Genomic DNA, 21,887 nt, shown 5'->3' on the forward strand with positions numbered 1-21,887 from the left:
TTAATCATTGATTGCAGGAAAAGTATATAGTTGAGAACTACTCTTCATCCTTGGTTCTTAGTTGTAGGTTGCTTATTTGTTTGATTACAAAATTTAGCAATAAGAGCATTAATTTCACTTATACGATATCCCTGTTGTACAGCTATTGTACGTATGTAATTTAATTCTCTGTGTGTCAATTTTTTGTGTATATAAAAAATAATTTCGGACAATACAATAGCCACAATTATTTTTTTCAAAAACTGGAAATTTTCATTAGGCATCGACAAAAATTCAACCTGGGGCGACATGCAATGGAGGAAATTTCTACATTGGATAGGTTGATTTCACTGAAAATGCCTCGTGGATGTGACTGACGAAGTTTGAACAATTGCGCTCAAAACCAGCGATACCAAAGAAGATTGGAGAATGAGAACAAGATCCACAGTGAGGATCGGACTGATTCCTCTTACTGTAGCCAAGAACAGGCCCATGACAATGCAACCTGTCATAACCTGACTACTGGTGTAAACTTTTCCTCATTGGAGAGTGCTTGTTTTACTCTTTTCTTTAGAAAATGGTGCACAGTTAAGCCCTGAGTCTTTGAGATATAGTCTTGTCCCGAAAATGGCTTTGGTGTTTTACTTGTTTTATATAAAATTAAATATTTTATACAATATATATTCAGTGATATGGTATTCTTCAACCTAATGCAGACATTTCTAATACAAAATAGTAAAAGTAATTGTATATAATAGAACAAATGAGTGAAATAGAATATTGGGTTTTTTCATAAATTTAAAATCTAAAATTACATAATTTAAACTGTTACTTACATATTTACTTCTGTTTGATAAATAGATGTCAAGTTGAAGAAAGTTTAGGAATATATAGACCCCGCCATCCTCCTCCTCCAAAATATACAAAGACTTTACAAAAAAAATTGAAAAATAGTATTAATGGAAGCAGCCAAAAATCAGAGAGATCAATAACTGTAGATTCTTTTGATAAAAGTAAGAGAAAAACAATTTTGTTTTTAATTTTAAATATGATTATATCAAAAACTTTATTGTGTTTTTACATATTTATTTTACTAACATTTAATTTAAATAAACTGTGATATAAAGTATAAGATATGAAAATAAAAAAATATATAATAAAAAAAGAGGGTTGTTATCTTTTCATCATCATATAAAAACTATGACAATGATTCTTGTCTCTGGTTGAGATGTTTGATGATATTTTCTGTATTACTGTATTTATTTAACCTTCATGGTACAGTTTTCACATGTTATCTTTGATGATTCACAATGTTTTTTAAGCTCACTCTATACACAAGGGGACAAGTAATTAGGAAAAAAAATTTTATGAAGAGATATGCAAGAAAATTTCTAACACATAACATTCAGTATTCAACAAAATTTCTATAAACATTCATGCATTTGTCCTAATGTTGTACTGGTTTCTGAAAACATATTGTATAAAAGTCTATTGATTGATGTCATGGTCATCTGAATCTTTTCATTGCTTGAAAACCTTCTCTGGCGAAGTATTCTTTTAAAGCCCCAAAAAAGATCTTATAGCCAGGATCTGGCATTGAGTGATTATCACCTTTTTGGATCTTTAAAAAAATGTTTAGTTGGCAGATGTTTCTCAAGCAATGAAGAGGTTCAGGAACATGTATTGCAATGATTCTGACTGTAACTAGTAGGATTTCAGGCAGTATGTTTTCAGAAGCTGGTAGAACATCAGACATGTTGAATAATATTCTACCAGAATAAAGTTAGTTCTGCACATTATTCAACAAAATTTCTATAAACATTCCCTGAATGTTTACAGAAATTTTGTTGAATAATGAATGTTATGTTATAAATTGTCTTGCTTATTTCATGATAAATATTTGTTTGTAATTTAATTACTTTCCTTCATATCATATTTCTGCACAACTAAGAGTATGCTCTTATATATGAAAATCACTTGTTTTTTCAGTTTTGAAACACATATCCTGCTTCACTTATAAGAGCATAACTTGCATATAAAAGCACTACACTGCTGTCTCAATGTAAATTACATGTAAACTCTATTAAAAATAAAGACCAAAATAAAAATATACTTTTGATTCTATAAAAATGTTTTAAAAATAAGTAATCAAATCAAATCAAATAATCTTTATTTGCAAATGGGAATAATTTCCCTGTTATGGAGGGGGAATACAATCAAATAAGTTGGATAGATTTACATTTATATTTTACAGTAGTTTTTTGGTCATTACAAGTTATTTATTATTTTCTAATTTATACATTTATTTTGCGTTAAACATTTATATTATAATAGAAGTTTTGTATAAATATATTAAAATTATTTTTATTTCGTTACAATTTTGAAGGATTATTTTTAAACATATTTAAGATATTAGCTTAAGTTTTTATATATCCATTATTTTAATTAAATAATTATAAATTTATCTAAATCCTTTTATTAATATTGTTTAAATTTATTGTAAGATCAAGTTGCGAGTTGCTATTGCATATACGAACAATTTCATATTGATCATGTATACTATTAAGTTTTCTACATTTTAATAGCAATTGAAAAGGTGAAAATTCCTCAGAGTTACATAAAAAAGCATTTATTATTCTTGAATTTTATATAATTATTAATGTAGAGGAAATATTTATTTAAACGAAATTGATTTATTAGTCATTGAATTATTAGTCATTTTAAATTACTTGTGTTCATTTTCGATTTGTAGATTGTCAGTCTTTTGTTTTAAATCTATAATTTTTCCACCAGTTTTATTTATTGTTCCTTAGTTTCACGTAGATCTTTATGTATTAATTCTAAGTCTTCTTTTATTAAGGTCATTTGGCTGAGCAGTTTGTCATTTGAAGTATTTATCAAATTAGATATTTTATTCCATAAGATTGCAGTTGTAGTGTCTAATTGGGTATCCGGGTTATTTAGTAGTGTTGAATTAGAATTGCTTGACTCACTTGTAAAGTTTTGAGAACATTGTTGAAGTAAGATCAGATTATTATTCTCTTTCTCTATAACATCATCTTGTAATTCTTTTTTCGAGTGTGATCCATAGTCCGTGATGAGTTTAGAATTCGATGTGGACAATTGATTCTGTTTGTTCTCTAGTCTAGTTCGATTAAGTGGTGGTCTTCCACGTTTCGTAGGGGATCGTTGCATTTTAATTATTGTTAATATTTACTCTAACGAAATTAATTTAAACTTATTTTAGCCAAGAAATTAATCAAAAGTAGTTTAACTTAAATTCCAACTTAAATTTTGAGCAATATGTCCAATTTAAAAGCAAGATAGCCTTATTATTTTTATTAACTTTTATCTGGTGCTTTTTACTATGCTGTTCATATCAACTTGTTGGTTCTGGTGATATATTAAAGGGAAAAAAAGGTATCCACATTTACTAAACTTCTCGTTTCAAGGTTAAATGTTATTCTGTTTTCGTCTATTATCAGGATATCATTTCGTAGTTTAACATATCGATTTTGATGTTTTAAATCGTAGTAAATTGGTAGTAATTGTTTCCTTCTTTTTTGTGATTCATTAGTGAGATATGGTGCAATTTGCAAATTTCCCCAATTTACCAATAGTTTTTGTTGCTTCTTTGATATAAACGTATTAAAAACTTGGTCTCGAATCTGTTTATTATTGAAGGAAACTCTAATTACTGGATTAGCTGATTTATTGATTTGAGTTATTTCTGAAATTTCGTCTTGAGATATGTTCTTTAGATCCAATGAAGTATTAATAAATTTCAGAAATTCTGGTTTAGAGACGTTTTTTGAAGTGGGATAGTTGTATAATATTATTTTATTATAGTGATAGTCGTTTACCAAAGTATCCATTTTATATTGCGTCAGATCTTTTTGAAGTTTTAAATTATCAATATGCAGTTTCAAGTTATCTATTTGATCTTCCATTCTTTGGAATTGAATTTTGTTTTCTCGTATGGTTTCGTGTATTAAGTTCAAGTCTTCTTTTATTGATGTCATTTGTAGAGATAGTTTATCATTCAATGTATTAATTAATTCCGAGATTTTGCTCCATAGATCTGACATTAAAGTGTCTTTCAAATTTGACGACGAAGATGAATAAAAGTCTCTGCACTCACCTGATAAATTTTGTAGATGTTGTGGAATGGTATCCATGTTAGTTCCATTTGAATTTGTCGGAAATTCTTGTATGTTGCTTTCCACTATTGTGTTATAATCAGTTATCAGTTTCGTGTTGGTTGCACTTTGTTGCATTCTTTTGCTTTCGGCCTTCATTCGGCTGCTCAGAGGTCGACCACGTTTAACAGGAGAACGTTCCATAATTATTAGTTGCTATTAAATCTTGTAACTAGTAATTTCTTATTAGTTTAAAACACTTATTAATTAGAAATTAATTAGAAAAGTTGAAAAAAATTGTACACGTTCCTTGATACTTTCCCTTAAAAATAAGTAATTATATTCTGGAATTTTCACTTTGTTTATTGTGTGGAGGAGGCCAATATTGTCCTCATAACATGTTCTGTGTATTAGATCAGTGGTTCTCAACCTTTTTTGTTGATGTACCCCATTAGCCCATTAGTTGTTTCTCAAGTACCCCTTATATTTTTGTATGTAAATTTTATAATTACTGCATTAGATGTATACAGCCCTTATAACTGAGCGCCATAAAAAAACTCTCACTAACTAACTATAANCGGTTTAAAACTTGAAAATTAATTACAACAAAATAAAAATAAACTAAACATAAAAAACAAACTAAATTACAATAAAATATTAAGAAAATTAATCGTGGTAAAGAATTAAATTAAATAAAGTATTAAGAAAATTAATTGTCATTAATATCTTGATGTTTAGCGAACGCTGCAAGGACGGTGCTATCTACGTTTTTAGTAATAGAATACTTATGTTCTTTAAGCCTCTGTTTTAAAAGTCTCGTAGTGACACCAACATAAACGAGATCTGAATTAAAACAGCGGTCACTTAAAGGAATAGAATAAACTCCTGTATTATTGTTACGGTTTCCTTTCTTCTTATCATTTCGTAAAATTTTATAAATCGTAGGATTATGATGATAAATAACTCTTAAATTATTCTTGTGAGATAATTTTTTAATCATTGATTGCAGGAAAAGTATATAGTTGAGAACTACTCTTCATCCTTGGTTCTTAGTTGTAGGTTGCTTATTTGTTTGATTACAAAATTTAGCAATAAGAGCATTAATTTCACTTATACGATATCCCTGTTGTACAGCTATTGTACGTATGTAATTTAATTCTCTGTGTGTCAATTTTTTGTGTATATAAAAAATAATTTCGGACAATACAATAGCCACAATTATTTTTTTCAAAAACTGGAAATTTTCATTAGGCATCGACAAAAATTCAACCTGGGGCGACATGCAATGGAGGAAATTTCTACATTGGATAGGTTGATTTCACTGAAAATGCCTCGTGGATGTGACTGACGAAGTTTGAACAATTGCGCTCAAAACCAGCGATACCAAAGAAGATTGGAGAATGAGAACAAGATCCACAGTGAGGATCGGACTGATTCCTCTTACTGTAGCCAAGAACAGGCCCATGACAATGCAACCTGTCATAACCTGACTACTGGTGTAAACTTTTCCTCATTGGAGAGTGCTTGTTTTACTCTTTTCTTTAGAAAATGGTGCACAGTTAAGCCCTGAGTCTTTGAGATATAGTCTTGTCCCGAAAATGGCTTTGGTGTTTTACTTGTTTTATATAAAATTAAATATTTTATACAATATATATTCAGTGATATGGTATTCTTCAACCTAATGCAGACATTTCTAATACAAAATAGTAAAAGTAATTGTATATAATAGAACAAATGAGTGAAATAGAATATTGGGTTTTTTCATAAATTTAAAATCTAAAATTACATAATTTAAACTGTTACTTACATATTTACTTCTGTTTGATAAATAGATGTCAAGTTGAAGAAAGTTTAGGAATATATAGACCCCGCCATCCTCCTCCTCCAAAATATACAAAGACTTTACAAAAAAAATTGAAAAATAGTATTAATGGAAGCAGCCAAAAATCAGAGAGATCAATAACTGTAGATTCTTTTGATAAAAGTAAGAGAAAAACAATTTTGTTTTTAATTTTAAATATGATTATATCAAAAACTTTATTGTGTTTTTACATATTTATTTTACTAACATTTAATTTAAATAAACTGTGATATAAAGTATAAGATATGAAAATAAAAAAATATATAATAAAAAAAGAGGGTTGTTATCTTTTCATCATCATATAAAAACTATGACAATGATTCTTGTCTCTGGTTGAGATGTTTGATGATATTTTCTGTATTACTGTATTTATTTAACCTTCATGGTACAGTTTTCACATGTTATCTTTGATGATTCACAATGTTTTTTAAGCTCACTCTATACACAAGGGGACAAGTAATTAGGAAAAAAAATTTTATGAAGAGATATGCAAGAAAATTTCTAACACATAACATTCAGTATTCAACAAAATTTCTATAAACATTCATGCATTTGTCCTAATGTTGTACTGGTTTCTGAAAACATATTGTATAAAAGTCTATTGATTGATGTCATGGTCATCTGAATCTTTTCATTGCTTGAAAACCTTCTCTGGCGAAGTATTATTTTAAAGCCCCAAAAAAGATCTTATAGCCAGGATCTGGCATTGAGTGATTATCACCTTTTTGGATCTTTAAAAAAATGTTTAGTTGGCAGATGTTTCTCAAGCAATGAAGAGGTTCAGGAACATGTATTGCAATGATTCTGACTGTAACTAGTAGGATTTCAGGCAGTATGTTTTCAGAAGCTGGTAGAACATCAGACATGTTGAATAATATTCTACCAGAATAAAGTTAGTTCTGCACATTATTCAACAAAATTTCTATAAACATTCCCTGAATGTTTACAGAAATTTTGTTGAATAATGAATGTTATGTTATAAATTGTCTTGCTTATTTCATGATAAATATTTGTTTGTAATTTAATTACTTTCCTTCATATCATATTTCTGCACAACTAAGAGTATGCTCTTATATATGAAAATCACTTGTTTTTTCAGTTTTGAAACACATATCCTGCTTCACTTATAAGAGCATAACTTGCATATAAAAGCACTACACTGCTGTCTCAATGTAAATTACATGTAAACTCTATTAAAAATAAAGACCAAAATAAAAATATACTTTTGATTCTATAAAAATGTTTTAAAAATAAGTAATCAAATCAAATCAAATAATCTTTATTTGCAAATGGGAATAATTTCCCTGTTATGGAGGGGGAATACAATCAAATAAGTTGGATAGATTTACATTTATATTTTACAGTAGTTTTTTGGTCATTACAAGTTATTTATTATTTTCTAATTTATACATTTATTTTGCGTTAAACATTTATATTATAATAGAAGTTTTGTATAAATATATTAAAATTATTTTTATTTCGTTACAATTTTGAAGGATTATTTTTAAACATATTTAAGATATTAGCTTAAGTTTTTATATATCCATTATTTTAATTAAATAATTATAAATTTATCTAAATCCTTTTATTAATATTGTTTAAATTTATTGTAAGATCAAGTTGCGAGTTGCTATTGCATATACGAACAATTTCATATTGATCATGTATACTATTAAGTTTTCTACATTTTAATAGCAATTGAAAAGGTGAAAATTCCTCAGAGTTACATAAAAAAGCATTTATTATTCTTGAATTTTATATAATTATTAATGTAGAGGAAATATTTATTTAAACGAAATTGATTTATTAGTCATTGAATTATTAGTCATTTTAAATTACTTGTGTTCATTTTCGATTTGTAGATTGTCAGTCTTTTGTTTTAAATCTATAATTTTTCCACCAGTTTTATTTATTGTTCCTTAGTTTCACGTAGATCTTTATGTATTAATTCTAAGTCTTCTTTTATTAAGGTCATTTGGCTGAGCAGTTTGTCATTTGAAGTATTTATCAAATTAGATATTTTATTCCATAAGATTGCAGTTGTAGTGTCTAATTGGGTATCCGGGTTATTTAGTAGTGTTGAATTAGAATTGCTTGACTCACTTGTAAAGTTTTGAGAACATTGTTGAAGTAAGATCAGATTATTATTCTCTTTCTCTATAACATCATCTTGTAATTCTTTTTTCGAGTGTGATCCATAGTCCGTGATGAGTTTAGAATTCGATGTGGACAATTGATTCTGTTTGTTCTCTAGTCTAGTTCGATTAAGTGGTGGTCTTCCACGTTTCGTAGGGGATCGTTGCATTTTAATTATTGTTAATATTTACTCTAACGAAATTAATTTAAACTTATTTTAGCCAAGAAATTAATCAAAAGTAGTTTAACTTAAATTCCAACTTAAATTTTGAGCAATATGTCCAATTTAAAAGCAAGATAGCCTTATTATTTTTATTAACTTTTATCTGGTGCTTTTTACTATGCTGTTCATATCAACTTGTTGGTTCTGGTGATATATTAAAGGGAAAAAAAGGTATCCACATTTACTAAACTTCTCGTTTCAAGGTTAAATGTTATTCTGTTTTCGTCTATTATCAGGATATCATTTCGTAGTTTAACATATCGATTTTGATGTTTTAAATCGTAGTAAATTGGTAGTAATTGTTTCCTTCTTTTTTGTGATTCATTAGTGAGATATGGTGCAATTTGCAAATTTCCCCAATTTACCAATAGTTTTTGTTGCTTCTTTGATATAAACGTATTAAAAACTTGGTCTCGAATCTGTTTATTATTGAAGGAAACTCTAATTACTGGATTAGCTGATTTATTGATTTGAGTTATTTCTGAAATTTTGTCTTGAGATATGTTCTTTAGATCCAATGAAGTATTAATAAATTTCAGAAATTCTGGTTTAGAGACGTTTTTTGAAGTGGGATAGTTGTATAATATTATTTTATTATAGTGATAGTCGTTTACCAAAGTATCCATTTTATATTGCGTCAGATCTTTTTGAAGTTTTAAATTATCAATATGCAGTTTCAAGTTATCTATTTGATCTTCCATTCTTTGGAATTGAATTTTGTTTTCTTGTATGGTTTCGTGTATTAAGTTCAAGTCTTCTTTTATTGATGTCATTTGTAGAGATAGTTTATCATTCGATGTATTAATTAATTTCGAGATTTTGCTCCATAGATCTGACGTTAAAGTGTCTTTCAAATTTGACGACGAAGATGAATAAAAGTCTCTGCACTCACCTGATAAATTTTGTAGATGTTGTGGAATGGTATCCATGTTAGTTCCATTTGAATTTGTCGGAAATTCTTGTATGTTGCTTTCCACTATTGTGTTATAATCAGTTATCAGTTTCGTGTTGGTTGCACTTTGTTGCATTCTTTTGCTTTCGGCCTTCATTCGGCTGCTCAGAGGTCGACCACGTTTAACAGGAGAACGTTCCATAATTATTAGTTGCTATTAAATCTTGTAACTAGTAATTTCTTATTAGTTTAAAACACTTATTAATTAGAAATTAATTAGAAAAGTTGAAAAAAATTGTACACGTTCCTTGATACTTTCCCTTAAAAATAAGTAATTATATTCTGGAATTTTCACTTTGTTTATTGTGTGGAGGAGGCCAATATTGTCCTCATAACATGTTCTGTGTATTAGATCAGTGGTTCTCAACCTTTTTTGTTGATGTACCCCATTAGCCCATTAGTTGTTTCTCAAGTACCCCTTATATTTTTGTATGTAAATTTTATAATTACTGCATTAGATGTATACAGCCCTTATAACTGAGCGCCATAAAAAAACTCTCACTAACTAACTATAATTAAAAGTGGATTACTTATTTTATGTAAATAATAATCAATTTAAACAGGCACTGTACATACATTTATTTATTGTTATTTGATAACTATATTATATAAAATCATAGAAGTCATTTCAATACATGCATAAATTACATTTCCTAAAAATAAATAATTATAATTCACAATAAACAAAATTTAAATTATTCTACAATAATTTCTAACAATTTAATGGGATATTTGTTGCGATAAATCTTCAGCAATTTTTTTCAAATTTGGTTCCCACTTTGTTAACTGACAACGAATGTCTGCTGATGCGTCAAGCCTGTTTCTTTTTTTTTAGTTTTTGTCACAAATATGTTATTAAAATGGTAAAAGTTTTCTTTAGACCTTTTAAATTGGACCTTACATAGCTTTAGCTCCATCAGTGCAGATGTCAATGCACTTTTTCCAATCTATTTCATTACTTCGAATGAAATCATCGATTTTATTGAAAATATCAAAACCCGTAGTTGTATTTTTTAGGTCATCACACATTAACAAATCTTCACAAAGCTCATCATTGTACTGATATTTCACAAAAACTAAAAGTACTGTCAATCCGCTGACATCGGTGATTTCATCTATTCTAAAATTAATGCTTGGTTAAATCGAAATTTTACTAGACTACAGGTTCACTCGGCACTAACAGCACAAATAGACAGGTAAATCAAGTGGATAAACAAATTGTTTGGACTGTTAAAAGGGAAATCAGTGTTCATACTGGGATATTTTAAAGCAAGTTTTTGTCATTTCTTGTGTTAATAATTTACAGCAAATTCATTAACATGCGCCATTTTATAATGAAAGTTAGATGTACCCCCTTCGATTTACACTCGTACCCCTAGGAGTACATGTACCCCCGGTTGAGAACCACTGTATTAGATAAAATAAAATAAAATAAATAAATATTGTTGATCTTTCCCCTATTTATAAGAACACTTTATATGTGTGGAAATATGGATATTTGCATTCTTAAAAATAGTATAATTTGAAAATTCATTCAGTAAAAACTTATTTAGTGTTATAGAATAAAATAAACCTTTAACTATCCAGCAATAAAAATATCCTTTTTTATTGCTGGATAGTTAAAGGTTTATTTTATTTTATATTATTTATTCATTCCAGTATAAGTTCTTGTTTTTATTTACTTATTTAGTGTTTTTGAAATACTTTTTATCAGGAAGATATTTCTCTCTTTGTCAATGTATATTTTGAAATCATTCATTATTTTTTGATAATTCATAAAATCATTTATTTCTTTTATTACATTTACATGTTGAATATGTATAATAATAATAATTACAATTTATATTTTAAAAACTAATAATAATAAATATGAATACATTTTGTTTAATAAGCATATGAAAAACCTGTGGAAAAATCAGAAAATATAAAATTGGAGCAGCAGATTAATACAGACATAAAAGAAAATTTACAAGTAAAATAATCATTATCTGTTAATCATAATTAAAATACATATTGTATCAATTATATTATTAAATGTTGTCATTTTTTTCCTAGGAAAGTGATAAGGAGATAGTTGAAGAAATTCCAGAGGAGCAAATATTGAGTGAAAATGAAGATATAAAAGAAGATTTGCCAAAAGAAGTAGAACAGGAACATTTATCAGAAAGTGATGAAGACTATCTGAGAGAGAAATCAGGTTCTGATAAAGAAGAAGAAATCTATGAAATGATAACAGAAAATGTTGACCAAGGTTTAATAACATTTTTTATTAAATAATTTACACAGTCTAAAAGTGTATTTTTTTAAAGGTAACAACTGGGTATTTTGGGACATCTACCATTATCCCCTATAAAATACAGTTCATTCGATACAGAATTAAACAAGGAAAACAATGACATCAAAATTTTTTCCAAGAAAACAGGTAGAGGTGCCTACATTTAGATTAAAAGATAAAGGAACTGGGTGATTTTTTTTTATAGGAATTGAAATCATTGACAAAGGTTTCAAAATTACCAAAGAAATGTACTTTTCTTGAAGATTACTATTCTAGTAGTAGACTACAAAAGATCTGTTGTGAATTTTTTTAATTATTATTATTCACTGAGTAATCTAAGAAATTTTATACATAAACCACATTATAAATAAAAATAAAGTGAGTCAAAAAATTTCTTAAGTGTATGAAAAAAAAATTTGGAAATAGTTTATTTAAATAATAATTAAATAAGAAATGATAGATTACTTTACATAGTAAATTTCATAATTTTAATATGTTTTCAACACAGTTACTTTTAAAAATAGGTTATTTTTTACATAGCATGGAATGATTATAATGTTTTAGGATTTTCAAAAATCAAATAATGAATATTTTATTTTGGATCTATGAAATAAAACTCATTAATGAACAATGATAACAAAATTTCAATTATAAGAAGTAGAGTTAAAGATTAAGGGTACATTCCAAGTAAAGTTTCTTTGTTAAAAGACAGTAAACTATTTCCACTTTAAGTTGGCTGCTGTAGAGCTGGTACAGCAAGATTCACAAATGCTGAAGACAGAATGTAAGATGGCTGCCACCATAAATTATACACATATTATATACTGTACCTAAAATGAAAATTGTGACATAACAAAATCTGTTTTAAACTGGTTATCAGAAAAATTAGAAATGCAATTTTACACAATCTTCTATTCAGACAAACATTTTCAGATTTATTGGTAATGACTAAAGCACACATTCTATCATTTATTATATACGTAATTGCACTTATACACAATATCAAATTTTCTTACTTGGCTGACTCTGATATTTTATAGTCTCAGCAATAATTCTGCATTGTTTCTGACTAAACATTTCCATTTGTACAAAGAGCCAAACAACAATGCTGAGTAGCTTAGGTGTAGAAGTGTTTCTTAGAAAAGTGGAAATTGTGAAAGCACCCTCCAGAAGCTTAAGTAAAGCAACTTTACTAGGAAATGCATCCTAAAATTAAAATAATTTGTTGTTTCATGAAATAATCTAATCCTTAATTATGTTTGTGTTCATCAAAGATTCTATAAACTTTTTTATTATTAACTTATTTTAATATACCAAGATATTTAACTTAATTTTATTATTATTCATCCTACTAAAAATTAAAATTTGTAATGTATATTAATTGTTTTTTTCTTCAAGACCATTCAAATACCTTTGTTCGTCAAGTATCCAAAGGATCCATTTTTGAAGATTCTATTCCTTATCATGAAACCTGCTTATCAATTGAATATAATTCCGATGAAGAAAACATAGAAGAGAATGAGCAATTTAAAACAAATGACGATAAAAGAAACGACTTTTGCAGACAAGATTCCTTACTTAAATCGGAGGAGGAATCCGAAATTCTTTATAGAGAGGAATCTGAAATTCAAGATGACAGAAAAGACAGTGTTGGAAGTATTGATTATCCTTCTTATAATCCCATTCACCATTGGAGAAGAAAATCTCAGAATAGTCAAAATTATAATAGTTTTTCTTCTGATGAGGAGGATGATGGCGTTCAACATATTGTCACTGCCGATGTTCATATAAATGCAACAAGTATAGGAAATTAATTGATGTTGCTGTGTTTTATATTTTTTGTTATGTTTATTGAGAATTTTTATTGAAACTTTAGTTTAACTTAAGTATAAATTTTATTAAATGGAAATTATATTTTATTTACAACTAATTTTTTACAAGCTACACATTTTTTAAAATGAATTTAGTATAACTACTGTGTAGTCAAAGATTTTATGTATTTTGGAATTATACATTTATATTATGAGAATGCTTAATTGAAGAGTGCAATGCCAATAATTTATTGTTGTAAATGCCAAAAAACAAACTTTTCAGGTGAGGTAAAAAAACACTTTTTCTAGTGAATGAATTCATTTAAATTTTACAATAAAATGGTAAAAAAAACTCACTAGACTACAAATTCCCTGGAATATCAAAATGATGTAAATATAAGCTGTAATGTTTTAAATGCCAAAAATCACATGACTTAACACTTTGGTGCTTTAAACATTATGGCTACACATAAATTCAACTTCAAAATACAGCCACTTACAGTGCCAATATTGACAAATATTTTTTTTAGCAGAAAGCATTGCATTTAGAAATCAGTTCTTCAATAAAATGTATTTAGAGAAAAATGGCATTCAATGATAAATTATGGCATTGCACACTTCAATTATCTGCAGATATGAATGCATCTAGTCAAATTCTCACTATAAAATCTGCTTTCAGCAAATAATGTATGTTCCTTTTACTTTTAAAGTATTTCTTATAATTTTATTTAATATATATAATTAATATGCTTTAATAGTAACCGAATATGAAATTGCAATATTATGACAGCAACGAACAGTCAGGTTTAAGATAATTTGCAAATAATGATCTTGCATTTTCTTATTATTCTGTTTATAAATGGCAAACTCAGTCAAAATGCTATTTAAATGGTACAAATTTTGTTTCATGTTTGTTAATTTAGTGAAGATAATAAGCATACAGTAAATAATTATTAAGGATATTCATGATCAGAATATTTTAAGGGTAATTATAGATTAGGTACACTGATGAATATCATTCAAGAATTATCTATAATTTATTTATCTGTTTAAAATTACCAATAATATATAGAATTTTACTAATTAATACAAAAATAAATATGATGCCAAAAACTCTTACATTAATATAATTTTTGTAATGAAACTGAATAGTTTTATTTACAGGTGAAACATTTCCAAACAGATAAAAATTGTCATTAAATTGATTATACAATAATCAGATAATAATTATAATTGGCTATTTGAAAAAATTAAGACATTTTATAACTGTTAGAACATTGAAAATGTAATGTTTATTTTTAGTGATTATAATTATAGGAAATGTATTTTATTTAAATGATATTCTTTATATCATTTAAATAAAATACATTTTCAAGATTTATTTACTTAAATATTTTCAGTTTTATCTGTAATTCATTATCCTTTACTCATCTTTGTATCATATTTAGTTATGTTCCTTTTCCTTTCCTTTTTAAAAAATAAATATTATTGATCAGATTTCTTGAATTAACATCCATCATTTTCAAATTGTTATTTTTGAAACTTGTTTTAAACACAGTTGAATAAAATAATAAATTGGACTGAACCTTATAATTGGAAATCTTATGAAAAGCTTCCAAAGTTAATTTAATTAAAGCAATTTTTTAAATGAAACTTTGATATCCATATCGAAGGATTAGGAAGTTTGATAACTCGTTCCAATGTTAAAGGAAAAAGTTTTATGAATGATACTTCAAGTAATAGGTATTAAACTTTTAATGTAATTTAATGAGAGTTGTTCATGTTTAACATTAAACTATATATAAATGAGATTACATGATTCCATTAAAAAATCATAATATGAACACAAGATTGTTTAATGTATCATTATAAAACTACTTTATACTATTAAGAGAAGGAAATTAGATGTAGATTTTTATTTTAATAATAATAATCATTGCAAGCATTCTAACAAAATAATTAAAGTGTATAATTAGTTCCATTTTTTTAAGATATGTATCAGGGACCAATAGTATTTTTATACTTTGCCAATGTATAAAAATTAAGTTCCGTTAAAAATTGTCCACGGATTTATTATGAAGCATATTTACTTAAGATTTATTTATGCTTTTATGTCAGTTTGATGTCATTCATGTATGTTTTTGTAATGGAAAAGTGTAAAAGGATGTCAAATTGGTATAATAGTGTACATTAAGGGGCAATCAATTTGATAGAATAATTATGATTATTAAGAAAAATGTATGAATCTGTTATTTCATTTACATATTTTTCTCTTGAAAGGATAACTGTGTATAAAAGTCAAATTGATTATTCCTCTTGAAATTTAATTCTTTTATTAAGTATGAACTTTGAATTCAGAAGTTAAACATTTACTTTATTCATTTTTATCAAATCCACTTGAATGATAAGTCATTAGATTAAATCTGAAGATTGACATACGGCCACTTTCTGATTTATGTAAATTTAACTTAGTGCAATTCATCTTGCATAATGTTCTGCAGATCATGATCTATATATGTCAGGGAGTGGCTGTAAATCTAATTTTGTGTCTTTGTATTTGGAATAAAATATTACATAGCTTATAAATAATTTTTAAAAAACTACATTAATTTGGTAATTTAATAATAATTGCATAAAATCAAATCAAATTTAATAAAGGTTATCTGTTATAAAATTATTGACATATTCAGAAACAGCTTGGTTTAATATAAAATAATTATTTTCTGTAAATATGAAATTGTTATTAATATAATCAAAAGTTATTGTATAGAAATTACATGTTTATAAAAAGATATTTTATATGTCAATATAGAAAGTATAATATTAATAACGACAATCTTTGGCAACTAAAGTATAGAAGTTCAAAGAAGGATGCAATTTGTATGTGATATTGTTTTTAAAAAAATTTATATGAAAGACTATTGTTACATACTAATATCTACAAAAGCTAATAGCATTTTAACATTTAAGAAATAAAACATTTATATAAAAATTGAAAACATGCTAAACAGCTCCTATTATTAAATTGTCTATTTGACAAAGAAAGTTTTTGGAAATGATTTAAATTGAGACACTTTATTGAAATATGATGCAGTATTATTGTGTTAATTTAGCTTTAGCCTGATATAAACTATTCAAACTTTGAAGATTTCATTACTTGAATCTAATAATATAGATTGCATTTTTATACTTTTCTAATCTCATTATCAAAACTGATAGTAACTTTTAAATTAATACGACTATGTATAGAGTAAAGTTTTAAACAGAACAGTGTTGAGAGAATATGCAAAATAAAACTTGCTACAATAAAAATAATATTCTAGAAAAACAAAAATTTTTTAGATGATTTCATGAGATTTATCAATCAATCTGTCAACATACTGTAATAAACTTATTTTAGTTAGCATGTTTGTAAAATCTCTATATATCTGTTGGGAGGATGCAACAATTAACATACATAGCAATACTCTTATGTAGCTGTATTGTTGTACTTGATAGCACATGGCATATATACCATTATCATAACACTGTCTTGTTTTATTTACACGAATTATTAATCTAATACAATGCACAATAACTAAATAAGCATAGTATAGTAATAATGAGAGTTTTTTTTTTGTTTTTCAGTCACAGTACATTTTTTGATTATTTTCTTGTTTAGGAGCTCTTCCAGATGTTCCTACTATCATCATCATTATCTAACCATTCATTAAAGCAGGTTATACTATTACTTGGAAGAAATATGAGGTAACTTATTTGGGTATTCTATTTTATTTTTATATGTGTATTGTTTAACTCTAGTAGTGCTAGATACAGACTGTAAAGAAGTCACTAAAAAAGGCTACGTTGTTATGCCATACCATTGCTTGGTAGTGTGAACTGGGTGTTATCAGTCCTGTAGTAATTGATGGTACTGTACAGGAACAAACTAGTAATTGTGACTAATACTTTTCTTTTATCATTTGCCACTAGGTCTATTAGCTACAATTTAAGTATAATAAGTAATAGTGGCTTAAATTTACGTGATGAAAGTGAAAACATATATAACATATGCTGCATATAAGGATTAATGATTAAGCTGAAGTTGCTTAGCAACCTCATAGTCCCCATAGCTATGGGTCTGGATGCTACTGTTTTGTGCTACTGCAAACACAATCATCCATTTTTTATTAAAATTGATACAGTTTGCAGTTCCTACTTGCTTCAGTTTCTTCTATAAATAGATATTATAGATTTTGGCAATAATTTTTCAATTTGAATCCAGCTTTTCTGATACACTGCAAGTGCTTTTGAAGCTTGTGCCACAGGTAAACAGGCCACTACTAGCATCTACTCCGAGAGTACATTTGTTCATGTCATAGAATTATAAAACAGTACTATTGGTTAACTTTTCTTTGATGATGATTAAATTTACTGTGTGCTTATTAGTTCATTAAAGTAATGTAATATCTGTTAGCAAAAATAACCTATCCAGATTTGTGCCCAATCTAAATCTTTCTTCTTTATATCATGTTGAGATTGTGTCAATTTTAGCATTAATGTTAATGATGTAGGAATATATAAAGTTAAAGGTTTGTCCTGGAAATTTATCTGCAGCAAATTTTGACTATTTACTTTAGTCCTTTCAAAGACTTGCCTTAATGTCTTCTCGTGTTATTTTTTGTTATTACTATATACAATTATATCAACAATATAGAGCAACATTAGGAAGGTCATTAAAAACTTGATATAATTTGTGAAAGATTTGAGGCTATGGTGATATTGTATGCCATACTTAGGAATGGTGTTTGAAAGGTAGTCACTTGGAACATTTTCTTGCCTAATGCATCAAATATAGAGAATATTTTTGCATTGCTAGACAGCTAGCAATTACTTCAAAAAGTAGGGAATTGATAAACATGAGTTTAGATACCAAAGATCTAGACATATTACCATATCAAAGATTTGTTGGGTTTCTAGACTATGGAAATTGGGTTTGTAACTTCAGTGGGTTCATCTATTAATAATGTTGTTATATTCCATTTCTGACATTTCTATTTTAAGTGGTTCTAGTAGATAAAACAGGATTTTCCTGCAATATATCAGTAGTACGATTCTTTTACAGTCAGCAATATAGAATTCAATACTACATTAATTCTTTACTGTGCATCTTAGCAATACTCAGAACTGGAATATCTGAACCATTACAATTTGAGAGTTTACTTTAATACCTTTATGGGCTGCAATTTGAAAATTGCAGCCCAAAATGGTATTTCCATTGGTATCCATCTGTCTATCTGTCCTCCTCTAATCTTGAGAATGTAGTTAGGTAGATGAAAGCAGAGATCAGATATGGAAAGCTTAGGGCAGGAATCCCAATTAACTATATACAGGGTTCCTACACACGTGGAAAGTCAGGGATTTTCATCAGTGTTCAGAAAAAGTCATGGAATGTCAGGGAATTTGTTAAAAATTGTCAAAAGTCAGGGAATTTGCTTCCTTGTTGATTTCTTTCTGACAATATGCTTGACTAAGTGTATCCATCTGCAGGCAGCAGAAGTAATGTGATGCAATATAACTTATGAAAAGGGGTGCAGAATATTTTCAGGACCCAAAATCTCTCTCTTATGCTTGTAAATTTTTGGAAAAGTTTTGTGTAAAGTACACAAAATGATAAAAATCTAAATGGTATTATTTATTCAATGAATAATACCATTTAAATTATTAAAATTATTTTGATCGCATGACAAAACAATTTCTGATTTTTTCCAGTTTATTAATATTTTATAAAGTTCAGGAAATTTATTAAGAGAGAAATTTAATAAATATATACTTTTGTATATGGACCATATAGAATTTGTTAATGAATGAAGAAAAAAAATCAATTACTTTTTATTAAAGCCATGTAGATTTATGGTTGTGGATTAATAACAGAATTTTAATAATACATTTTATTTTAATTTCTGCAATTATAAAAAATATATAACTATTAATTAATTAATTTAATTAAAATGTTGGAGAAGCAAACCATATGTGCATAGTAAGTAAAATGCTGTTTTATTTTGCCAATGTGCTGAACTATAAGGGACATGAGGGTCAGGGAAAGTCATTGAAATTAAAACAAAAATTTGAGTAAGAACCCTGTATATAAAAACTTCTGGTTTGGACCAGAAGTTACATGATTTTAATTCAAAATTTTTCTCCAGAATGGAGTTAGATGACTGGCATGACTATTGTTAACAGGAAAAGTATGATGTACAGGGGCACGACACTGCTAAACTCCAAAGCATATATTTTAAATTAAATCAAAAATATGATTTAATTGCAGCCAAGAATTGTGACAATGTCAAAATATATAATTGCCTGTAGTTGTTGATTTAGGTTTAGTTTTTCCACAATTCTTCATTATTACATTATAGCCTGCTCTGGGGTCATATTCTGCTCACTGTCTCTGGTCTCTCGTTTCTCACAAGCTGGTCGCTAATTGGCTAATCATTTGGATTAACCAATCAGTGACTGGCTTGTGAGAGACGAGAGTCCAGAGGCGGTGACCAGAATACAGTCCCTGGTTTCTGATTTAAAATTGACAAACATACTTCCACAATCCCCAATTGCTTATTCCAACTTTCAATGTTGCTCAAACTGATCACATCCAGTAAACAGTAGGATGATGGTGAGGGTTTTTCATAGCTTCAACCAATCAATCCATGATGAAGTTAACAGTTCCTGCACATTCTGGCAAAGTATCTTAATTGTCTGCACTGATTGCAATTCTCTTATATGCTGAGCAGGAATGAAAATCATGGGAATATCCATGTGTTAGGACTATAGTTTGGACTGTTGTTGGCAATGTTCTTTCTATCAGCAACATTTCTCTTGTTAATTCATGGTGCAAGAAACATCTATCAACTGTGCTATGTCATGAGGTATACCAAAAAACTAAGATCACCAATCTGAAGTTTATTATAGGATGTCAACAGATGCATCTGGAGCTTAACAAATAAGCCATCTGTTGGGAGGATAGCACAACTAAGACATAACCAGTACTCTGAACTACAGATTGTGTAGTTATTGTATTGTTGCATTCCTTTGGCCCACAGCATATATCACTACAACAAATAATTGATTCAATTAAGAAAAAAAAAAAAAGATTTTTATTTTGGATTGTCAGTTGAGAAGACCTTATGAAGGTCAAGTGAAATTATACCAAGTTTTATTTATCTTGCAAGTTCTCTTGGCAATACTATACAATGCAGTAAAGTTTTAAAGTGTGCANTGATTTAAAATTGACAGACATATTTCCACAATCCCCAATTGCTTATTCCAACTTTCAATGTTGCTCAAACTGATCACATCCAGTAAACAGTAGGACGATGGTTAGGGTTTTTCATAACTTCATCATGGATTGATTGGTTGAAGCTAACAGTTCCTGCACATTCTGGCAAAGTAACTTAATTGTCTGCACTGATTGCAATGCTCATATATACTGAGCAGGAATGAAAATTATGGGAATATCCAGGTGTTAGGACTATAGTTTGGACTGTTGTTGGCAATGTTCTTTCTATCAGCAACATTTCTTTTGTTAACTCATGATGCAAGAAACATCTATCAACTGTGGTATGTCATGAGGTATACCAAAAAACTAAGATCATCAATCTGAAGTTTATTACAGGATGTCAACAGATGCATCTGGAGCTTAACAAATAAGCCATCTGTTGGGAGGATAGCACAACTAAAACATAACCAGTACTCTCGACTACAGATTGTGTAGTTATTATATTGTTGCATTCCTTTGGCCCACGGCATATATCACCACAACAAATAATTGATTCAATTAAGAAAAAAAAAAAGATTTGTTCTGGATTGTCAGTTGAGAAGACCTTATGAAGGTCAAGTGAAATTATACCAAGTTTTATTTATCTTGCAAGTTCTCTTGGCAATACTATACAATGCAGTAAAGTTTTAAAGTGTGCAGGATATTTTTCACTTATGAATTTCCTTGTATTGTAATGTATTTCTCAGTACATACTCATATAATTGTTAATGACATGTATGTAAATTATTCAATGAACCCAGTATATTTTAATATTTTAAATGCTAAGCAATTATTTTTACAATGTTGAATGCTTATAACCATTGTCTTTATATTAACAGGAAACTTTGATTTAAATATAATTAAATGAATGTCAACATCAATAATCACTTAATTAATTTATGAATGCTAAAGATAATATTAGGATAAATCAAATATATTTGATTTTGCTAAAACAATAACCATGTATATACCATAATTAGTGATGATACCAGTGATAAAGATGTATTAAACTTATGCCTGATATCTTTTATATACAGTAGTTGGCTTCAGCAACTTTCACATGCAGATTGCTAATTGTTTTTTTGTTACTTAATATAAGGTTTAGCTTAAACTAAATTATAATAGAAATTTATAAACAATTTTTTTGAAATTAACTTTATTAATCCATTTGGAATATCTTCAGGCATTATAATTAAGAATATTTAAGAAAGTTATTT

At 27.6% G+C, this 21,887-nt stretch overlaps 2 protein-coding genes across 3 annotated transcripts in view; both read left to right on the forward strand.

The window, feature by feature from the left end:
* The window catches only part of LOC111625511 (glutamate-rich protein 3-like), a 37,824-nt gene extending 36,710 nt beyond the window's left edge, over window positions 1-1,114 (forward strand). For both annotated transcript variants that reach the window (XM_023368666.1, XM_023368667.1), the window contains exon 9: window positions 841-1,114. In XM_023368666.1, the coding sequence (XP_023224434.1) occupies window positions 841-1,099 (259 nt within the window). In that variant the 3' untranslated portion in view covers window positions 1,100-1,114. The remainder of the gene's footprint in view (window positions 1-840) is intronic.
* A 3,994-nt stretch (window positions 1,115-5,108) lies between these two features.
* On the forward strand, window positions 5,109-13,959 carry LOC111625512. Its single transcript, XM_023368668.1, has 4 exons — window positions 5,109-6,102; window positions 11,183-11,262; window positions 11,346-11,541; window positions 12,964-13,959. Exons 3-4 carry the CDS (start codon window positions 11,517-11,519, stop codon window positions 13,377-13,379), a joined length of 441 nt encoding a protein of 146 aa, XP_023224436.1. The 5' UTR covers window positions 5,109-6,102; window positions 11,183-11,262; window positions 11,346-11,516; the 3' UTR covers window positions 13,380-13,959.
* Window positions 13,960-21,887: the final 7,928 nt, after the last annotated feature.

Source organism: Centruroides sculpturatus, unplaced genomic scaffold (genome assembly GCF_000671375.1).
Source record: "Centruroides sculpturatus isolate CEXI.00-Female unplaced genomic scaffold, Cexi_2.0 scaffold105, whole genome shotgun sequence".
In the NCBI taxonomy this organism is placed as follows: domain Eukaryota; kingdom Metazoa; phylum Arthropoda; class Arachnida; order Scorpiones; family Buthidae; genus Centruroides; species Centruroides sculpturatus.